Source organism: Apodemus sylvaticus, chromosome 3 (assembly GCF_947179515.1).
Source record: "Apodemus sylvaticus chromosome 3, mApoSyl1.1, whole genome shotgun sequence".
Taxonomy (NCBI): Eukaryota; Metazoa; Chordata; class Mammalia; order Rodentia; family Muridae; genus Apodemus; species Apodemus sylvaticus.
In genome coordinates, this window is record NC_067474.1 from 70,553,989 (window position 1) to 70,575,588 (window position 21,600).

Here is a 21,600-nt window from a genome sequence, read left to right on the forward strand (position 1 = left end):
AACCCCAGGATCACAGAAGCAAAGAGGCCAGGGCTACGTAGGGTCAGACAGTCACAAGAAGGTGAAGTTATCACTCAAAAAGAGGACAGTGGCAGCAAAGTGACACAGTACACAGAAGCACACACAGGCTTTCTGCAAAGATTCCCAGGAGAGAGGCTCCCAGAGCACAAGCTAGATCTATAGTCAAGTGACTCTGTCACGCAATAATGCAATAGTACTCTGACACATGGTGTCAATGAACACCCATCTGCAAAACCTTTGCCACCTTTACCAATGGTGTCTCTCAAGAATGTGTCATGAGACAGACACAGAAAGGAGAGGAAACAAAAGAACTGAAAAGTCTAAAAAAAACAAATGATAGGGAAACATGGACAAGCAGAGAAGAAAGGGAGAATGTCTGGCCTGGAAAATCTAAGTAAAGGAATGCTGGAAACCAAGAGGAGGCTGGACGCTCTCACAGGGCAAGTATGGAAAGGAAGGGGAAGCTGACTGTTCTTGGAAACTTGAGGACACCACATCAGCCAAGGAGGGTATGGAATCCCTTCTACATTAGGGGAAAGTCAGAGTGCAGCCTCCTCAGAGACCACTGGCCCTGGGAGCTGAGGAGGAGGAGGAATAACCACATTAGCTACTAGGGTGAGGAGCAGGTCACAGAATCCGTCAGTGTAAAAAGGTGCCTTGCATTAGCCTGAGGTTACTTACAAGTTTTTCATAGTAAAAGTAAGTTGGCACTAAGGATATAATAAAGTAACTCAACTGAGGCTCCCGGCAGATGACTCAAACACCAGCTCACCCCAAAACAGACCACTTACGGGATGAGCATAGCCTTTCTTCTACCCTGAACTGAGGGTGTCTGTAAGAGTCATTACAGCAACTTTTAGCTAATTGGTGGAGCCAGGGTATCTACACTACACATTGTTCAGTTACCAAGTAGATTCGTGCAGCCCACTGAGGGAAAAGACGATGATCTGTTGGCTGCACTGCATTGCTCATGATCTGGCATCAGCAAACTGCAGAGCAGCACCTTCTAAAAATGTACTAGAAGAATGTTTTAACACCCTCACATCTCCCTAACATCGTGCAGAAAGACCATAGCCTTGTTCATATGTTTATATTAGGACTCTGAGCCTCTCAAGCTAGAAAAAGTGTCTTTTAAAGTACTGAGTTCATGATACTTTGGCATACTACCAACAGGAAGCTAATACAACTTTATTATATAATTGTAAAGTATAGCTTATATGAACAAGATCCTGTAATGCTGAACTTACACTCACTCATCTCCTAGATTCAGAAACTGACAGCTGGGCATATAGCTCAGGGATAGAACACTCACCTAGAGCATGAGGCCCCGGGTTCAATCCCCAGCAATCATAGTGCATGTATAATTAAACTACTACATACCTGCCAATGACCAGACCATAGTCCAGAAAGCAAAATGCACAGACCTGAGCTGTGCATGGACATTTACTGTATGATAAAAAAGGTTTCATCAAACACAAGGGAATAGTAGAACTTGTGAAGAGCATGTAAAGGCAACGCGTGCACGCGTGCGCACGCGCGCACACGCACACACACACACACACACACACAGACTGCTGAAAATAATTTGCACTGCTAGTCAAAGAAATGTTTATCTGTACACAATCGTGAACAAGACAGTGGTTAGCAGAAATTTGTATTATCATTCCAAGAACAAAGGTTACAATGAAAACCATTTCATTCTTTCTCTAGTGCCAATTAATCCACATATTTTTTGGATAGCCAAACACAGTGTGCACATTCCTGTCTTGCTATCAAAGAAAAAGTATGCTATACTTCATCTAATCTCTTTCAAAAGTCGCTAGACTCAGACTTGCGGCATTTCTTAACCACACCTATGTAGCATCTATGCTCTGTGATGTCACAGTACCAAGAGGCATTCCCTTGTAAACTGCTCACTATGACCAAACACCCCCATAAAGGCGGAAACAAAGTTTGCAGGATGGTCACTACCCCAACAGTCACGTGCTCTCCAGTTTTCTTTCAGATGTGACCCACTTGCATTTGAGGGGAGAGCTATTACCTGTGCTCAACCTTCTGGGACCATTTTATCCCAGGTGATTTTTCAGACACTATGGAAATTAGCTGTGCCTCTAGGCTTTGCTAGCACTCAGCAACTGACAACTATCAAATTCAGAATATGCTGGAAGCTCTTCTCCCCATTTCTGATAGTTCATCTACCCAAGAAAGAAGAAACTGACACCAGCCACTGAGGTGCCCTTTCTAACAAGACCACTTCCCTCCCTCAGACTTTCAATCATTACAGACTTAACAACAGCCCACGCTCCTCTTATCTACCTTGCTCCAATTCAGCTTTGTCCCATTTACACACACATCACTGTGGAATAAAAGTTCCAAAAGTTGTGCAAAGCCAGCCTTTCTCTGCAGCTTTCCCCGATAACCCTAAAAATAACTGTAGTGAGCGGCACTAAAGGAGTGTGCTTCAAGCCTCACTCACACAGCCATGTCTCCTCTGTAAGCCCTCTCCCACTCTTGATCAATGAGGACTAAACTGAAGATGAAACAAACAAGACAACTTCAATCCCTCAGCCTTCTTTGGATCATGTGAAACCAGAAGCAAATTGTAGAATGAAAAGGACAAGCTACAGCTCCGAAAGGCTGTGCACTTGGAGGACACAGCGCCACAAGCCAGACAAGTAGGAAGCACCAGTCTCAGGAAGAAAAGAAACAGAAAATGAGTCGAGTCCAAAACCAAACCCCATCCACCTCACACTTCTGTACATTCCTTCCACCCTTCCTCTCTAAAGATCAAAGAGGATGAGCACCAGTCTAGCCTTTCCAGGAGGCGATGGCTGCCATCAGCAGAGAGGGAGCAGGAGCAGCAGCAGACAGTGGGTGGCATTCTGACTAGGGGCGATGCCAGCTCCCTTGAGCACAGGTGTACCACCGTTCCTTCAAATTCATATTCTGTGCAGAAAGTCTAGTTTCAACAAATCAAAGGTTTGAGTCAACCCTGAATGTGGGCAGTCTATCAGACTCCTTTTTCCAACAACTCAGATGACCATTAATCAATTTCTAGAAAAATATTTTAATTTGAATATATATAATTATATTTAAGAGGCAATGCTATTGCACACTTAATAAACTACAGGATAAGCATATCCTTTAGAGGTAGGAGGGAAATAAAAAATGTCCTATGTCTTGCTTTACTGCAGTATCTACTCTAGGACAACAGTCTGGAAGCAAATGCCTAGTATCCTTTAGTATCCCTTGTACACCTAACCTCTCTTACATCACATCTCCTTTACCTCTCTCCTGGCTCACCTGCCTCAGCACAGTCAGTGCACAGAAATCTGGCAACAAGGTTTCTAGTGTAAGAGGCAGAGTCATGGCTGTGCACTCGCACCCAGCTGCTGCTGAGCAGAGCAGAGGAGCGGAGCTTCCACAGGGAACAGTGGACAGACAGAAGCATCCAACTCTGGATCCCACCTACTGATACCTCCTGCCATGCAGGCAGGAGTGACATACATTCACTCAGAACTTTTATAACACTAATACTTATTAATACTTATTTTGTGTCCTTAACAATGCTTATTGATCATGAATGATAGATTCTTAGAAATTTTAAAGGGTTTCTAATTACATGTAATAGTAAACATCTATACCAAAACCTTTTAAGTTTAATAAAACAAATGTTAGCAAGTATCACAATGAAAAGCTACATATAAGACAAAGTTTAAGGCTATTTTTCTTTAAACATAATAAAATAAACATTCAAGTATATTACGCTAACCTTTACTCACTCAGTTAAAAGGCATTATTACTCAAGATAATTTCCCAAAATATGCATAAGAATTCTATTACAATGCTAGGACATCTCAAATAAAAATAATATTCCACTTTTTGGGGGGGTCTTGATAGATAGCTCAAACTAACCTTAAACTTTCTATGTAGTTCAAATTAGCCCAGAACTTACAGCAATCCTCCTGCCTCAGCATCCCAAATGCTAGGATTATAGGCATATGCCACTACATCCAGCTCAAAAAGACTTTAACTTTAAGATGGGTGGTAGTGGCACATGCCTTTAATCCTAGCACTTGGGAAGCAGAGCTGTTGAGTTCAAGGTCAGCCTGGTATAGGCATGTTTTTATGTAATATGTAAAGATTATCCTTGTATCTTAGGGTTTCTATTGCTGTGAAGAGACACCATGACCAATGCAACTCTTATTAAGGAATTGGGACTGGCTTATAGGTTCAGAGGTTCAGTCCTCTGGCAGTGTCCAAGCAGGCAAGGTGCTGGAGTTCTACATCTTATTTGAAAGCCAAATGGAAGAAGATTGTCTCCCATGTGGCTAGGAGGAGGGTCTCAAAGCCCACCCCCCACAGCGATGTACTTCCTTCAACAAGGCCACACCTACTCCAACAAAACCACACTTCCTAATAGAGGCACTACCTGGGCCAAGCATATTCAAACCAGACCTTGTGTTATGCTGTTTCTCTGCCTGCATATCTTGTTTCAATACAGACACAGTATTGCAATGCTTATGTCAAAAATCTACTGCTTCACGTTGTGTAAACAACTCTTACTATTATCTTCCTTTTTTTTTTTTTTTTTTTTTTTTTTTGGTTTTTATTCAAGACAGGGTTTCTCTGTGAAGCCCTGGATGTCCTGGAACTCACTCTGTAGACCAGGCTGGCCTCAAACTCAGAATTCTGCCTGCCTCTGCCTCCCAAGTGCTGGGATTAAAGGTGTGTGCCACCACTGCCAGGCTATTCTCTTCCTTAGAAATAAATGCTGATCACCCAATGACTGGGAATAAGACAGAATAGGGTAGGATATCTGCTAGCCAAGGGAAGGAAAGAGGTGGAAAGACAGACAGACAGACAGACAGACAGACGGACACACACACACACACACACACACACACACACACGGTAGGGGTGTGTTCAAAGAAGGAAGAAAGTTGTTGAGAGTTCAAGAGAAATGTGGAAAGCATGGCTGGGGGTAGCCAGATTAGTTTAAGGGAGGAGATTAAGACAGACTGCCCAGATATTGAGGTGAAGCTTAAAAATAAATCTTGGTGTCTCTGTGTTATTATTGGAAACTAGCTAGGATAAAGAAGTTTGGCCACCGTATTGATTTATTACTTACATTTATATTAAAAATAGCATTTACAGTCTTTTCTACAGGGGGAGTTCAGGGACAAGGACAGCCAAGGCTACACAGAGAACCCATGTGTCAAAAGAACATTGACAGATAGACATAGATACATGGACAGATACACAGATACATAGACAGACAGACAGATATTTATGTTTGCTACTGCACATTTTACTTTAAACAAGTATTACTTACACCTTTAAATCTCTAAGAATTTTGTTGAGTCAACAATTCACTCAAATTTGAAATTGAAAATATTAATTTACTTAAGAAGCAACCCTAACTTTTTAAAAATAACTAAAACACTTTTTATTTTCTTCAGAATTGTGGGGAAGAAGTAGACCATATCCATTCTCTGAAGCAAATCTTACAGAGCACGCATTCTCACATGTAACTCAGCACCAGTTCTACCCTCCAGCATGGGAAAGCTGTAATCCCAGCAAGCAAGAGCCAGACCCGTGTGCATGCACTCATGTGAAAATATCACACACACTAAATTGCATTGAGGCCGTGACAACATGCAACTTAGTAATGTGCAATATCTCCACCAGAGCAAGCAGAATGGGAGCCTTGGGGAGAAGGGTGATGTGTGCACTCAGGAGGCAGCATGCTGCTAAGGAGGGCAATGGTTGGGGATCCAGGATGCATGCCACTATCTCAAAATCCTGAGATGAAATGAAAACTCAATACAAATGTACTCTATTTAGAATAACATGAACTTAGAATTAAAATAAGGTTCAAAATGTCAAGGCCACGGTGATCACAAAGGAAACCCACAGCTCAGAGACAAATCTTCAGGACACACACTTCTGTATTACCATGCAATTAACTCCGAATCTCATTCGTAACTCATTAAAGTATCATATGAAATTAATTTCATTTGACCATATACTGATAAATAACTTGTTTATAAAACTAGTGTCCCTGAACATTTACAGAGAATGAACCACAATTTTTATAATTGATTGTCTATTCTTCCTATTAATCTTCACCCACAAAGAATCATATTTCTACTTGAACATAATCCTTCAGGATGAAAATTCTTACTTAGGCTCTTAGACACAGCCCACTGCCTCTTTCCTCCTTATGACTCCCAAAAGGAGTCCATGCAAAGCTCAAACATATTAAGTATTTATTAGAAGCTTGTAAAGGAACAGCACACAGGGCTGCAGAATGCAAAAGTCCATCACAGTTGAAAATGGCCATTCAAACCCCACCCATCAGCTCTCAGATCCAATAGGACTATAGTGCTAATATTAAACTTTTGGCCCTGTATTAAATGTTAAAGCCTAGCATGGTAATATACATTCATAATCCTAGAATTTAGGAAATAGAGATAGGAGATATCCAGTTCAAAGACAGCCTGGGTGACAAAGCAAGATTCAGGAAGGGGAATAGAAGGGAGAGGGGAGGAGGAGAGGTGAGGAGAAAAGGGAGAGGGAGAGAGAGAGAGACAGAGACAGAGACTGGGGAAGGGAAGGTGCAGAAGTATCATGTATAAAAGCACCTTGATGTCAGTCAGAAAGTCACTCCCTGTAGAAAGCACAGTAATCACAGAAGGGGAAGCTTCTACGAGGAAGGGGTTCCAGTGGAAAGCTGCAGCAGGGCTTAAAGGATCTTCCCAGGCAATGCACCTCTCGGTCTATACTGCGTGGCCTTGGCCAGACTGACAGGAGGATGCCGGCCAGCCTCTCAAAGGCTATTTTTGTGCTATGGGGAAGAGAGGGGTTTTGTCTGTTTTGTTTTCTTTTTTTTAGGGGAACAGTAATTACAAAAGACTTTTTAAAAAGCAGATAAGCAAAAGATAACCTATTATTGCAATTTTCATCACTTTATTTATCCAGTAAGAATGCCAAAGGCTACATAGACTTAGAAAGGATGTTAAAATGATTTCTCAACAACAATCACTTTGAAAGTTGCTGTGTTAGGTAATACACTCCCAACCTGGAATCTTTATATAATGGCTCCACACACATATCCAGAAATCAGACAGGTAATAAGAAAAAATTTTCAAAATGCCAAATGACACCTAATTCAATCAAAGAGGGAAAGTATTAATAAGGACCTTCCCCAAGCTTCCTGAGAAGGAATGGGGAGAAAAGCTGATGGTATTTCACACATATACATACATACAATAATTGTCAGGTCAGTTCCAGGTATCTGTGAATGACTAGTTCCAAACAATGATACTTTTTAGAAGTATGTGGAAACAGCAATGCCAAAGACTCTACTATGGAACTGGGTTTAAGACTACTCAGCTAACTACTTGATGTCACTGAGCGTTTTCTCAACACATGGCAATGCTCATAACGGCTTGTCTGCTCTTAATAAAAAGTGTGCCTAGTGGGTGTCACAGCTATTTACTCTGAATAGTTAGGTATCCACAGAAACAAGACTATAACATCCTCTTACTGGGCAATGAGACAAAGGACAAGGAAGGCTCTAAGGGGCCTAGGCTGCAAACCACCAAAGCCTCCCAGAAAAAAGAAAAGAGAAGAGCCAAAGAAACTAAACTTGCAAGACATGAACTCAAGAAGCATGCTTCGTTGAAATTTTGACCAGATACAATGAACACACTTAGAGATAACTGAACACTGTATTTCCCATATCTTATCCCTGCAGAAGACAGCTTGAACATAACAAGAGAGAAGAAACAGGAGGGTTGTCTACCTCTAGCCCAGATCCAGGCTGGAGCGCCTGAAGTCAGAGAAGGGCCCTGAGGAGGTAAAGACAAGGTGCTAAAGGGGAAGTTCTCCTGAGCAAATGCCAAGGTGATGGAAGCCTGACTAGAGCCGATCTGTAAGCACATGTCCTGTCTTTGTTAATCACAGCTGCAGCACAGAGTGGCAAACTCCTGGGTACGGTTCCTTAAAGCACGTGCTCTGCTTCTAGGACATTCTTAAGGTAAAGGTCTTGAAAACACCGCCACCCATCGCTAGTTCAACACTGAATGCTTCTATGAAATACAAGAAGGTACATGGGATGCCTCGGGAAGCTAGGAAGAACAGCATCGCCTTGTCCTACCTGATAGCCTCTTCCACAGACTGGCCGATAATGTTGGAGGAAGGGCCTGGCTGAGAGAGGGGGGTCAGGCTGATCACCCACTTCACTGGCTTGTAGTACTCATCGCTGGAACTTAACAGATAAAACAGTGTGGTCAGGAAAATTATCTGCAAAACAAAGGACAGGATCTCCTAAAAATCACATTTATGAACCTATAGAAGATATACATGTGCAAAAACAGAGCCCAGGAAATGCTGCAATATATAAAGGAATACAACGTGTACTCTCTAAATGTACATACCAGAGAGAGCACGAAGTTGAGAAGGGCAGTGCCACTGTAGAAGAGGATGGTCAGCAGGGTGGTGACTGTGGTGAACAGCAGGCTCACGTTCCGGCTCATAACAATCCACAGAGACTCCAGGATCTGATGGAGATGGGCAGCTGGGGTCAACACTAGTTCTCATAAAGGGGAAGTTATAGCTACTTAGTGTGCTTTTAGGGCACTCTTACTAGCCATAATGAAAAACATAAAAACTGTTGCCTACTTTAAAAGCAGAAAAAATATCCAGAAACATCTATGTAAAAATAAATAGTAAAGAAAATGGCCAAGTAGTTATAATGAATCCACTCCCAATAACACTTAAAATAGCACAACAACGACCATGGACATTTCACTCTATTGTGCTGGTTTTATTTGCTTAGTTTGGATCCTCAAAACAGAGTTTCTCTGTAGAGCAGCCCTGGCCACCCTGGAACTGCCTTTATAGACCAGGCTGGCCTTGAATTCAGAGATCTACTTGCCTCTGCCTCCCACGTGCGGGGATTAAAGGTGTACACAAGCATGCCCAGCTTCTATTATGCTGTTTTTAAAACACAGAATTTTTATATATTCTATGAATTTTAACTATAAAAACAGAATATATATGTATGTCTCCAGAAGAATATGCGCTATCGGTGTATCTATTTATTTTAGAGGGCTGTAAGTGTAGGTCGCTCTTTAAATTAGCTAACTCTCCTCTACCCTTACCATCTCTAACTCAGATTCTACTATAAATATAATGTATTATGCCAAAGTCTTGAAATCACAATGAAAATAATGAAGAGGCAAGCATCAATGACAGAGCCTTTCCTGGGACGGCCTAAGACTACTCAGTTGATCTATCACCTATAAAGAAGCAGTTATCAGGACAGTTATGCACACTAGCAGTAAAATATGAACAAAGGAAGATGTCAATGTCTTCTCATGTCTCCATTTTCATTTCTTATGCCTTCGTCAACTAAAAACCCCTTATAATGCCTGTACTGTTCTTCCCAAGTGGGTGCTTCCTCCTAATGAAATCACAGAGCAAAAGGATCAGGAGGATGAGTTCTGCCCCAGCTACTAAATGTCCCCATGAACAGTGCTGTGAGGGAAGCAATGTAGATAGCTTTATAGAGACATGAGCTCAGTCACAGAGGGTTGCTGCAGCTAGGACCACAGCCCCGACACCTGCAGTTCTCTATGGTGCCTTTCTAAGACAGTAGCTCTGGTCCAGTCAATGCTCAGGCTATGACACGCAGTCTATGCAAGGGCTGGCCATTCCTTTTCCACCTCAAATGCACCATTTATAAGGGACATTCTATTGCCTTCAGAATGTCTTGCAAGCCTCAGCTTAGTCTTTATAAGGGAATTCAACAGGCGGGCTTCATTAACAAAAACTCTTTACAAAGAAATCTTGAAAATGCTTCACTATGCCTACAAAAATATGCACGATTAACTGTTTGACCTTGTGGGATAAAGAATGAATGGACAAAGCCACTGATTCTAAGAGACAATGCCTGTATTTGTAATTTGGCAAGCATACTTTGGGGGCCTCAGTCACTCTGGAATTTTTAATCAAAAAAATTTACATAGTTTCTGAGTCACACAAATAGAAAACACCCTCCTGAAACTCTTAAGACATTACCAGAATACAGCAGTTGTAGACTGGGAGTATCCAACAACAACCACATAACCCTTTTTTCATGAAAAGAAATCAACTAGAGATAACACAGAAGACAGTTCTGGAATGTTAACTCAATCATCAAAGCAGAGTTTTAGTTTAATCACCAGACTTAGAAAGGAGGGTATCAGCAAAGGTGGGATCAGTAAGAAAGCCCATGAAACTCAAAAATGCAACAGATTTGTAGAGGTGAAAATGTATCCCAACTCAAAAATGGCAACCATGAGCTGGGACTGGCATTAATTTAATCAACAATAGCAACATAACCAAAAAGATGCCTGGAACAGAGTCCCTGGCCATGACCAGGAAGCCAGAGGAGACTCACAAGCTGTTAAGCATCCTGGTTGCAGAAGGCAGTGAGAGCGAACAGGCAGCCTCAGCATCCTCCTGCTTCGCTGCTTCCCTGTAGTGCACTACCTCCAAGCACCCTTGGCCACTCACTTGGCTTCCCAGTCCTCTGAGTGTCATTCTATGGAACCCAAGAAGCACAAAACCAGAACACTGCAGGGATGCAGGGGTCAAAATACAAATATACCTCTCTCCTACAAAGATGGAGTTACACGTCTCCTACAAAGATGGAGTTACCTCCCCGTCAGACTAGGAGCCTAGAGATGCTAACTATAAGCTCCACTGACCCTTTTTTAGTTCCTTTTCCTACTCTAGCCTTTAGGAAAGTAATTGCACAAGGAGGTCTCAGTATACCACTTCAGCTCTGCCACTGTTCTTTTAAGTACAAAAATAAAAGAGAAGCTATAATGTGCCTCTTTTTATTAGTTGACAATATAACACCAGGCTATAGTCTATAGTCGTAATAAGGAACTTAAAATCTAGTCAAGGAACATGGAGAAATGGCTCAGCAGTTAAGAACTCTTATACAGGACCCAGATTCCGTTCATAGCATCCACACAGTGGCTCATAACCATCTGTAACCACAGTTCCAAAGGATCTGATGCCCTCTTCTGGCCACTGCAAGCACTGGATACATGCATGCAGGGAAAACATATTAGTACAATAAAAATAAATCTTTAAAATTACATTCATTCAGAAAGACTGAATGTAACTACTGAAAAACGCAAAATATACTCAAACAGCAAATAAGGTTGAGGAGTCTGAGTGCATGTAAATAAGGTTGAGGAGTCTGAGTGTGGGGAAAGCGCCAGTCTTCTGAAACACCCTGGGGAGAGCTGGGGAACCTGCTGAAAGATCAGAGAAAACCAAAGCTACTGTGTGGGGCAAACCTTTGATCCTAGTGCTCGGGAGGCAGAGGCAGGCACATCTCTGTGAACCTGAGGCCAGCCAGGTCTACAAAGAAGACCATGCCTCAGAAAGTCAGAACAAGAGACAAATAAAGCTAAGAAAAGAAACAAAGACAGAAAAGTGTGAAATAAAGAGACACAGAGCACTCCTGAGAACCCGGTTCCTCAAACAAGAAAGAAAACTGAGTGTTAACTGCTTTAATACACTGAATCTGTGACAAAAACAAGAACAATTTTATTGGTTCTCTAAGGAACTTGAGGAGCAATTAAATTAGAAAATATTTACAAAACATTTAGCATGCTATAAATGAGGTATTTGTGTGTGTGCACATACACGTGTTGGACACACGTGCCTGTGTCTGCCTGAGAATGGAGGCCGGAGGTCAACATCAGGGGTCTTCCTTATTCATGGTGCTCGTCATTGTTTAAGGCAAGGCTTCTTACTGCACGTGGAGTGCATCGTCATATAGACGGCCGTCCAGAAGGCCAGATGAGCTGCCTGTCTGTGCATCCCACCCCACCCCACCCCACCCCAGCACCGGGGCTGCAGGTGTATACCACCACCTCTGACTTTTACATAGGGTTAAGAGTCTGAATTCAGGTCCTCATGATTGTACAGCAAAGACTTTTTCAATTAAGCCATTTCCTGAGCCCCAGAGAAGAGTGCTTTTAACACATTCAAGTGTGTTCATGGTATCAGGAAAACTTTTTAGTGACTAGATAAACATGCATATTAAAATCTCTGAGAACAAAGTGGAGGGACGGGATTATCAAAACAAAGAGTTGAACACACTGTCAAGTGCTTGCAGACTAAGGCAGGAGGATTGCTTGAAGCTACGAATTCACAGACAGCCTGGGAGACAGAGTGAGTCCCTATTAATTAAGTAAGCTGTTAATTAGAACATAAAAAATGGCAGTCATGGCTTTTCAGATTTCATTTGATTGTGGCAGCACCTCAGCTGAGAGGAAAGGAAGTATGTGAGTGCAGGGAGCTGAGGGAGAGGTGAGAGCCCAACAGAGGGCCAGAGAGCACTGAGGGCTTGGAACAAAGTCACAGCTTTACCTTCATCTTCCATATTTGGAAGCCAAAAGATAATATCTAAAATGGCAAAACAAGAAAGAGCATGATAAACATCACTTTGGCAATCCAGAGGCAAGCAGCAGAGAAGGCTGCCCATCTAGCACAGACAGCTAGTCCCCAGCCTCATGCAGGCAGTTTTTAACTATGCCCCTGGACCGTTCCACTCAGCTTCAATTCCTTAAAACTTAGTACTATGAGGCTCAGGTTAATTGGATGAGAGTCATATGTTTATTCACAAGAAAAATCTTCTCTGTGAAGTCACATGCCAAGACACCTGACAAAGTGGCTCTGGGGAATGAAGGTGATTAAGGTTCAACAGTGGGTTAAGGATGCAGGGCAGATGGAGTCAGAGGGAAGCCAGTGGTCACAGCCTTTACACCTGTTCCTCTGATGTATTCCCCCACCCCCATTTCCACATATCAAGGGTTTTACCAACCAGAAAATCTGGTGTGTCTGTAATGTCCAGCCTAGGGTACCCAGTGGCCCTGAGGGATGAGGACACCCATCTAAGACCCTGAGCCCACAGGCCTGTCCATGTGCTTCAGGAGTCAGCATTCCTCAGTTGTTCTCACCCCACCTGGAAAACACCAGGGGAGCCAGACCTCAAGACTCAGCTCTGGACAGCTTTCTGGTTTAATCAAAGCCTACACATTCCATGGTACTAAAAACAGGGTAACTGAAGACACTGAGGTAAGAAAAGCTAGGATTCCTTCTGTTCTCATTTCCAAGTTTAGTTCAACCAACAGTAACCACTACATCTTACCGAAAGAAAAGTCTCGATGTTCTCATGAACGAAGGAGGCAATATCTTGCCAGTCCAAAATATCTCCCAGCCAGCTGTTCTGACGACTCACATGCATCTTGTGCCCTTTGTGCCTTCCAGAGTGTGTCACGTTCTATGGAACAAGGCCAGTGACATGTGAAACTCCCATTTTAACATGTCCAAAGGATAAATGCCTGTTTTGTTTTACACCTGCTTATAATAATTCAGTAAGTGCTCACCTATGAAAATCCATGCAAATTTAAGATGTTAAGGGCAAGTTCCACCTAAAGACTGGTAGCCAGCATTTCTGCATGGGCTATGGGAATTCCAGGTTCTGTGTCTAGGTGACACAACTGCTTCCCTCCTAAACACTTAGAAACTCACAAAACCCCTGTGTGCACAGCAGCCAGAGAGTGCACGTAAACCTTCACTTCCTTCAGCACCTCTACCGTTTCTTGATTTCCTACCTTTGCCTCTTTCTCCTTTCTTAATTATATATACTATGTAATAATGCAAGAGCAGAAAGAGAAGAGACTAACAAAGAGCCAAGAAAGGTGTGGGTCTAATTTGTCTGTCTGTCTGGAAAAAAAATTTACATGGGCAGGAAGCACTGAATTTGAAAGGGAAATGAACAGACAAAATGAGGTTAAAATTCAGAGGCAAGTTAACATTTTGTGTGCCCTTCCTTTCTCCCCTGAGCACAGACGCTCATAGTCTGCGACATACAAGAAGGAGCGGAGAATACCGCATTGTCCCATGTATACATCTGTCCTGAGACTCTAGCACTCCAACAAAAAATGGGGTTCAAGCAAGGTAAGCGACAAGAAAAGCTACCTGTTAACAAGATCCAGAGGGAGCACAAAAGACTCAGGAGACCTTTCTACTTGCTTAGCTCCTCAGAGTGAAAAACCTTAGCTCACAGACCACTGCTAGCTCTAACTCTCCAGTCTTACCCACGAAACTCAATGTCATTCCTGCAACCCATCTCAGGGAAAGACCACACGATGTAGAACATGTCACTAAGCAAGAAACGCAAACTCAGCCACCCTCCTCTTGCATGTTCTTCCTCTCGCCAAGTCAACCCTGGGAAAAAACAGTAACTCTGCCCCCACTGTTCATATAACACAGCTCTCTTACCAGACATGGCGTATAGAACCGGCTCAGCAGATGCACTGTTTATACAGAGTGGAAGCATACCTGTTCTACCATAAATTCTAAAGTAAGAGAATGTAATTATAAGCAACACAAAAAGCTGATTAGAAAGGAAAGTCTCTGAAGTTTAGATCTATTTCTGTCTCCTCAAACAGAAAGGTTTTCAATGTCTTGACTTCATCAGTTCCAAACAATAGCCACTAACCGCAAGTGGCTACTGAACACTTAAAATATGGCTCACACTAAATCTGAGCTGGGCTGCTGGTGCAAAACACAATCGATAGCGTTCAAAGATTAAGTTGTATATTGAATTTATTTTTATAAGGTATATACTGAAATGACAGCGGGAACATAGAATTAAGTGAAATATATTATTAAAATTATTCTGATCCATTTTTAGATATTTAATATTCTTGTCTGTGTTTAGTTATTTAATGCAGCAACTAAAAAAATACCACATATGTGGCTTGTAGAAGCTTGGAGTATAACAGCTCAGTGATAGACTTTGTATTTATTAGCGCATGATGCCAGGTTCAATCCTCATCACTATAAACAAACATATGTGGCTTTGCACACAGGTATTGCAGAGGAAGATACTACATTATGAGCAAATGATGGAATATGGATACCTCAGAGACTAACAGGTTTGCCACAGAAACTAACCACCAAGGAAAGCTCACACTGGCCAAAGGCTTAAGTTCTTGCTGCTAGAAAGTGAAGTGAAACTCCAAAGTTAACAAAGCCCTATAGACTCAATCACCTTGAAAAGCAAAATGGAGTAACTTACTATGGAAACTTAATCTAAAAGAACTTACCTTAACAAACCAAGAGTGATACAGTCTGTCCCACAGTTCTAGAACTTGCTTTTCAATCACAGCCGTATTGTTCACCTTATCTCCTAAAATTTTGTGAAGCTAGAAAAAAATACAGATACAATCTGATTAATATTTTAAGTAATTTAGTGTGATCAATACGTGCTGGGTCTCTGTTTTGTTTTTAAATGCCTTCATGTTCCAGTAAATTCCCCATCTTCTCTCTCACCCTCCCTCCCACTTCTCTTCCTGGGTCTCAGGGTACAAGAGAACAATACAAATGCAAACACACTTATTGACCTATTGATCTTACCTGCCCAGTGGAAAACCTTTTCCCTGCAAGCCTAGCGCTCATCTACTATGTTTAAGTCTTGCCTTACTCCTATTAAGGGCTTCCATTAAGACTCTTTAGGACCTTACATACAAGCACAAATCTTTCCCTAGGACTGGCAGGACGGACTCCTGGAAACCTGACACAGAGCAGGTACAACTTACACTCACTGTAGTACTCATCATATTTCCTTATTAGAGAATGTTTAAAGATCAGAGGGAAGAGCTCAGTAGAGATCACTTGCTTAGCATGCGCAGGACCTTGGCTCAATCCCTAGCACAGGCAAAAAAAAAAAAAAAAAAAAAAAAAGGATTTAAGAGAATTTGGGTTTTGTATATGTAAGTGTATGGGCATACATATGCACAAATGAGTGTCGAAACCAATGGTGGACATGGACACCCCTAGTCATTCTCCACATTACTTTTCGGAGGCAGGGAGTTCAGTTAGCCTTGAGCTCACCAGATTCAACTAGACTAGCTGGCTGGCTGGTCATGAGGCTGCGGACGCTATTGCCTCTTCTATCTCTCAGCACTGGGACTGCAACACGACCATACTGGCTTTTTCTTCTGTTCATTTGTTTTGAGACAAGATCTTTTCTCATTTGTAGTCCAGGCTAGCCTCCAACTCACAGAGACCCACCTGTTTCTGCCTATACTGGGGTTAAAGTGTGGGTCGGACTTCATTTACATAGGTGCTGGGGATCAAACTCAGGTCTTCAGGCTTGCATGGCAAACTGGAAAATACTTTACAAACTGAACCATCTCCCTAGTCTCAAAACAATTTTAAAAGACAAGCACTGCTTTCTACTTCCATTTTCTTAAAATAACTGCTTCCATTTTTTCCAATTCTTCAATAACTTCCTATCCATTTACAAAGATGAAATATAAAATCTGTTTTTTGAATCATAAGCATTTTATCTCTAGTATTTGTCACCATCTTAAATTTAATGGTGGCGTGTTCATTTATTAAATTTACTGTACTTAGTCAGTACTCACAGGAGGATATATAAACAGTTCCAATTTTTAAGGCAGTCAGCATCTTCACATATAGTTTACGATTCTCATCACCAACGTAAAATGAAGAGGAGTCAAGGCAAAAAATGGAGTGCCGTGCACTGGCCAACAGCGTTCTACAGAGTTGTATAAGCAATGCCTGAGCACTGTATGGGAAACCACTTTCCCCAGGCATTATGAACAAACTGAAAGCCTTGAAGATAATTTAGTAGGCATTAATGGGAACTGTTATTAGTTCCTCATTCCTTTAATGATGAAACACTAATTCTCCAAATTGTTTTACAATATGTATTTAGGTACTCTTTGCCCACCTGTTGTTGGCCTTATAAGTACCTGAACCAGTTATCTCCCATATCTGGTGCAAATATCTACCCTCTTATAAAAGTGGTTTTCTCATAAGCTAGACACAAATTATTCATAGTAAATATAAAGACCACCTATCTCTGAAAAGCATTCTACAACTTTAAATGGCTTTTACCTACACTCTGTGATCTTTGTAACAACCCAAGAGTGAAGGGAAAATGGCTTTGTAGGCTGCAGGTATAATTCAGTGGAGTTCATGCATGATACCTTAAGCTCAGACCAGTACCTCAAAACGTACTAGTTTTAAAGTGTCTATGGTCCCTGCTAAGTGTGCAGAACCAGTACTGAACTGTTTAACATAGGGGATGAAGTCTATCCCAGCAAGGCCAGCATTAGGGATGCTGAGGCAGGAGGATTGTGAGTTCAGGCCAGGCTACAATGAGACTGTCTATAACAAAATGAAAAGTTCTCTAACGTTCTTTCAGGTGTAGCCTATGTGACCAATACAAGGAACACCTCACAGAGGTACTGAGCACAAACATTCACGTTCCCCTTAGTTACTTCTGTCTCTCAGCACATAGCTGTCAGATAGTCACAGGTCTCCTACTACCAATTCTCCACATCAACTTTTGAGATTCCCCCAACCAGAAAAGGCCCAAAGTGGTTAGTCAGCCTCTAAGAGACATTATCCAGAGTGGCCAAGAGTGCAATGAAGCACCACCTGACGCTGGCATCTTGCTTTGAACTCTGACTCCCAGTAGAACAATGAATGGTTCTTTTTTTTTTTTTTAAAGATTTATTTATTAATATATGTAAGTACACTGTAGCTATTTTCAGACACACCAGAAGAGGCCATTGGATCTCATTACAGATGGTTGTGAGCCACCATGTGGGCGTGCTGGGATTTGAACTCAGGACCTTCGGAAGAGCAGTCAGTGCTCTTAACCATTGAGCCATCTCACCAGCCCCAATGAATGGGTCTAAAAAACCACCATGGTTAAAAATAATATTGCACCGGGCAGTGGTGACACACACCTTTAATCTCAGCACTTGGGAGACAGAGGCAGGCGGATTTCTGAGTTCGAGGCCAGCCTGGTCTACAGAGTGAGTTCTAGGACAGCCAGGGCTATACAGAGAAACCCTGTCTCAAAAACAACAAAATCCAAAAAACCAAAAAAAAAAAAAAAAAAAAAGAAGACTGGATGGCGTCTGATGTGCTTAGCACAACTCTCAGCAGACTCCCGAGGCCTAAGGACTGTTTAGAGTTTACAGTCCCCTGCCTCACTGAGCCTCTCTCTGCTCCACCATTCTGTCCTCACACTAGCTCTTCTCGCCCTGCAACCACACATCCTCACTACCACTCAGAGCCTTGGATGGATTCTACCCAGGCCAGACCTTCACCAACCACTAACTTCTTGAGTCTTGGTAGAAATGCTGCTGCCTTAGAGACTTCTTTGAACATTTAACTAAAGCATCATCCTGGAAATGACTCAGCAGTTAAGATTACTGCTTGCTCTTCCAGAGGTCCTGAGTTCAATTCCCAGCAACCACAGGGTAGCTCGCAACCATTGGTAATGGGATCTGATGCCCTCCTCTGGCATGTAGGCATACATGCAGACAGAGCACTCATATACAGAAATAAATAATTTAAAGAAATAAACATTCTTTGTGGGCGTAGCACTTGTGCCTAGCTGACTCTTCCTATGACAATTCAAAGATCTATATACACATATTTATCTCTTGCTTGTTCAATTTTTTCCAATATCATCATCATGTACCATTAATCGAGTGTCTTAGACAGACATAATAAAACTGACTGACAAACCTTCTCTCAACTCTTAATGATTTATTTTCATAATTTGGGGTGTTACTTTTTTGTGTTTGTTTTTTGAGACAGGGTTTCTCTGTGTAACCCTGGCTGTCCTGTAACTCGCTCTGTAGACTAGGCTGGCCTCAAACCCAATTCACATGCATTTACCTTCGGAGGGCTGGGACTAACAGCCACCACTGCCTGGCAAGTTTACTGTTTTTTAAGATTTGTTTTATTTTATAAGTGTTTGGTGATTGCAGAGGACAGACGAAGGTGTTACATCTTCTGAAACTAGAGTTACAGAGGTTGTAAGCCAGCGTGCAGGGGCTGGGACCTGATCCACGTGCTCTGCGGGGGTTGGAGGAGCTTAGCACTCTCAAGATACCTCTCCAACACGCTGGTTTTGAATTTTAAACAAGAAATTAATTGCTTGTGCAATTTTTGGAGTATACATTTCAGAGCATTCAATCTTGTCAATCCTTATATGACCATAACTACTTAATCATATTTAGGCCGAAAATTAACTATATTCTCTGGGCAGTATTAGGAGAGGGATACACCCCAAGTCCAGACTGAGGAAGTTATTCTTTAAGTCCAACAACAACAACTGTGTCTTCGCTCTCACTCTTTCCTTTCACAAGGCTCCACCCCTTAAAGTACTGGCACATGAGTGCCTCTGGACTTTTTTTTTGTTTTTGTTTTTGTTTTTTGTTTGTTTGTTTTTCGAGACAGGGTTTCTCTAAGTAGCCCTGGCTGTCCTGGAACTCACTCTGTAGACCAGGCTGGCCTTGAACTCAGAAATCCGCCTGCCTCTGCCCCCAAATGCTGGGATTAAAGGCCACAAATAACTTTTTAAAAATACATTCTTCCTTGACTTGCCATTCCTCCTAGGGATATCTCAAGTACCACCCTAAAGCACTTACTCTAGTTTCAGCCAGACACAGAAAGCTACATCAGAAACAAGGATTTAAAGTTAGTCAGCAGTGTGAGGCAAACTTATTACATGGCATCTGGTTCTGCTGAGCTCGTGTTCTCACCTGAAGTGACAAAACCCCTCCTAGTACAGCAGGAAGGCGGGTTGGCAACGCACCTGGCAACTGCCACGCACAGTGAGCAGCAGAGACAGGACTCAATGTGTCTGCACAACTTCTTTTTCCTCCACATGGTCTTATTTGATCACTTAAGTTCTGTGACCATTCTATCCTAATGCACAAATAAATCAGATCTACCTTGAAAGAAAGCCAGCAGCCAGCCTTTCTAGCCTGCTCAGTGCACTGGTACTGCTCACTGTGATGCCACTTTATAACACTTGCCTATCTGTAGATTTAAGTGTATTTCAAAACCAGGATCTCTGCATATCTTCTATCAAAGGAAGAAGTTGCTCCTGTGAAAATCCTGCAGAGAAAGGTATAAGAAAAGCTCATTTCTTACCTTGTGAGTTATCCACTCCCGCCCATACTGATACACATTGTTTGCTGCAGAATTAAGAGCTCTTTGAACCACCTGAGCCTCAGGAAGCCAACTGACAGAAAAGAGAAAAATGAAGAGTCCATTTTCAGTATATTCTTCTAACAATGCTCTGAACTAAAGCTACCAATAATAAATTATTGATGGATCACTAACACAGAGAACCAGGTGCCAGGCCTGAAGATCCTGACCTTGACTTATGGGACCTGAATTCTAGCTCTCCCTGAGATGAGATCTACCTAACCTCCAGCTCTTTTTCTTCCTCTTCTGTCTGGTTTCTCTGGTCACCTGCCTAGTCAGCAGAGGATAAGACTCTGGAGCACTGAGGTACTCAATATCCAACAAGATTCTCATAGTAGGAGTCAGGGACAAAAAGCATCTAACATCCCTGGGAGCCTGGTAGAGAAGGAAAGGCCTGAGCCCAGTTCCTGACCTACTGAAAGAGAAATGTGTACCCGGAGAGAGCCTACAGATGTCTGAGATCCACAGACCTATGGAAACGAGGAACCAAAGAATCCAGGAATTAAAAGGATGAACTAATTACTTTCAATCTTCCATCCACCCATCTCTTCATGTAGAGTCTCTTCAACAAAGGTCTGGAAATACTAAAAACCGCAGTTTTCAAGTTTCATTTGCTTGACAGTAAGAGGTCTCCCCTATACCTCAACCAAGAAGCCTTTTCATATACTTAATGCTTTCCAAACCCAGAAATATTCCCCAGACTGTCCACCAGTGTTATATATCTATAGGCACAATGTTATTATGTCCTGTGTAAAGATTACCCTTGTATTGTTCAAATGCCAATTTGTGCACCCACATCTGGCTGCAATCCTTATTTTGAGACCCTACTCTCTCAGTGTCATGTAAACATTGCTCCCCAATTATTCCCTGACTGGTCAATAAAGCTAGCTGATCAGCCAATGACTGAGCATGGGAGGGACGACACAAAGACAGAGAGAGGGGAGAGGGACAGATAGAGAGACAGAGAGACAAAGGGAAAGAGAGATTAGCCATGAGGACAGAAACCAGCTTGAGCAGAGAAAGCCATAAAATTCAAGTATCTCTGGGATTCTGGCTAGGGTAAAGCCAGATTAGCTTAGAAGATTAAAACAGAGTAATATTGTTCAGATGTTTGTGTCCTTATAGCTTAATAAATATAATACTCCAGTCTTAATTATTTGGGAGCTAGCTGGGTTAAAAGAAAAACAAACACAAAAACTGTTATTAACATATACCAGATACTAAAACTCACAAATTCAGTAGTTCTGGCTTCAATTAGCTAACACATGCTGAAAGGCCAAGGCAACAATACTAGGTTTTTATTTTTTTGAGGCTCAAACATGATACACCCTACCAAGCTGGCACACAAAATGAGTCAGAACACTGAAACAGTCTCAATTCTTAGCAGCCTCATGGGTTGTATACATATACGATGATCATATCAAGAAAACTGATTGCTAGCCGAGC

General features: G+C 42.0%; 1 protein-coding gene across 2 annotated transcripts in view; it reads right to left on the bottom strand.

The window, feature by feature from the left end:
* Positions 1–21,600, bottom strand: part of Tmem245 (transmembrane protein 245) — a 70,504-nt gene that overhangs the window by 12,048 nt on the left and 36,856 nt on the right. The window contains exons 9-14 of one of the 2 annotated variants that reach the window (XM_052176521.1): positions 20,098–20,188; positions 15,213–15,311; positions 13,247–13,378; positions 12,466–12,501; positions 8,466–8,588; positions 8,186–8,331 (exon numbers count right to left, since the gene is read on the bottom strand). In XM_052176521.1, coding sequence (XP_052032481.1) covers positions 8,186–8,331; positions 8,466–8,588; positions 12,466–12,501; positions 13,247–13,378; positions 15,213–15,311; positions 20,098–20,188 — 627 coding nt within the window. The remainder of the gene's footprint in view (positions 1–8,185; positions 8,332–8,465; positions 8,589–12,465; positions 12,502–13,246; positions 13,379–15,212; positions 15,312–20,097; positions 20,189–21,600) is intronic. The other variant, XM_052176522.1, reaches the window with a different exon arrangement.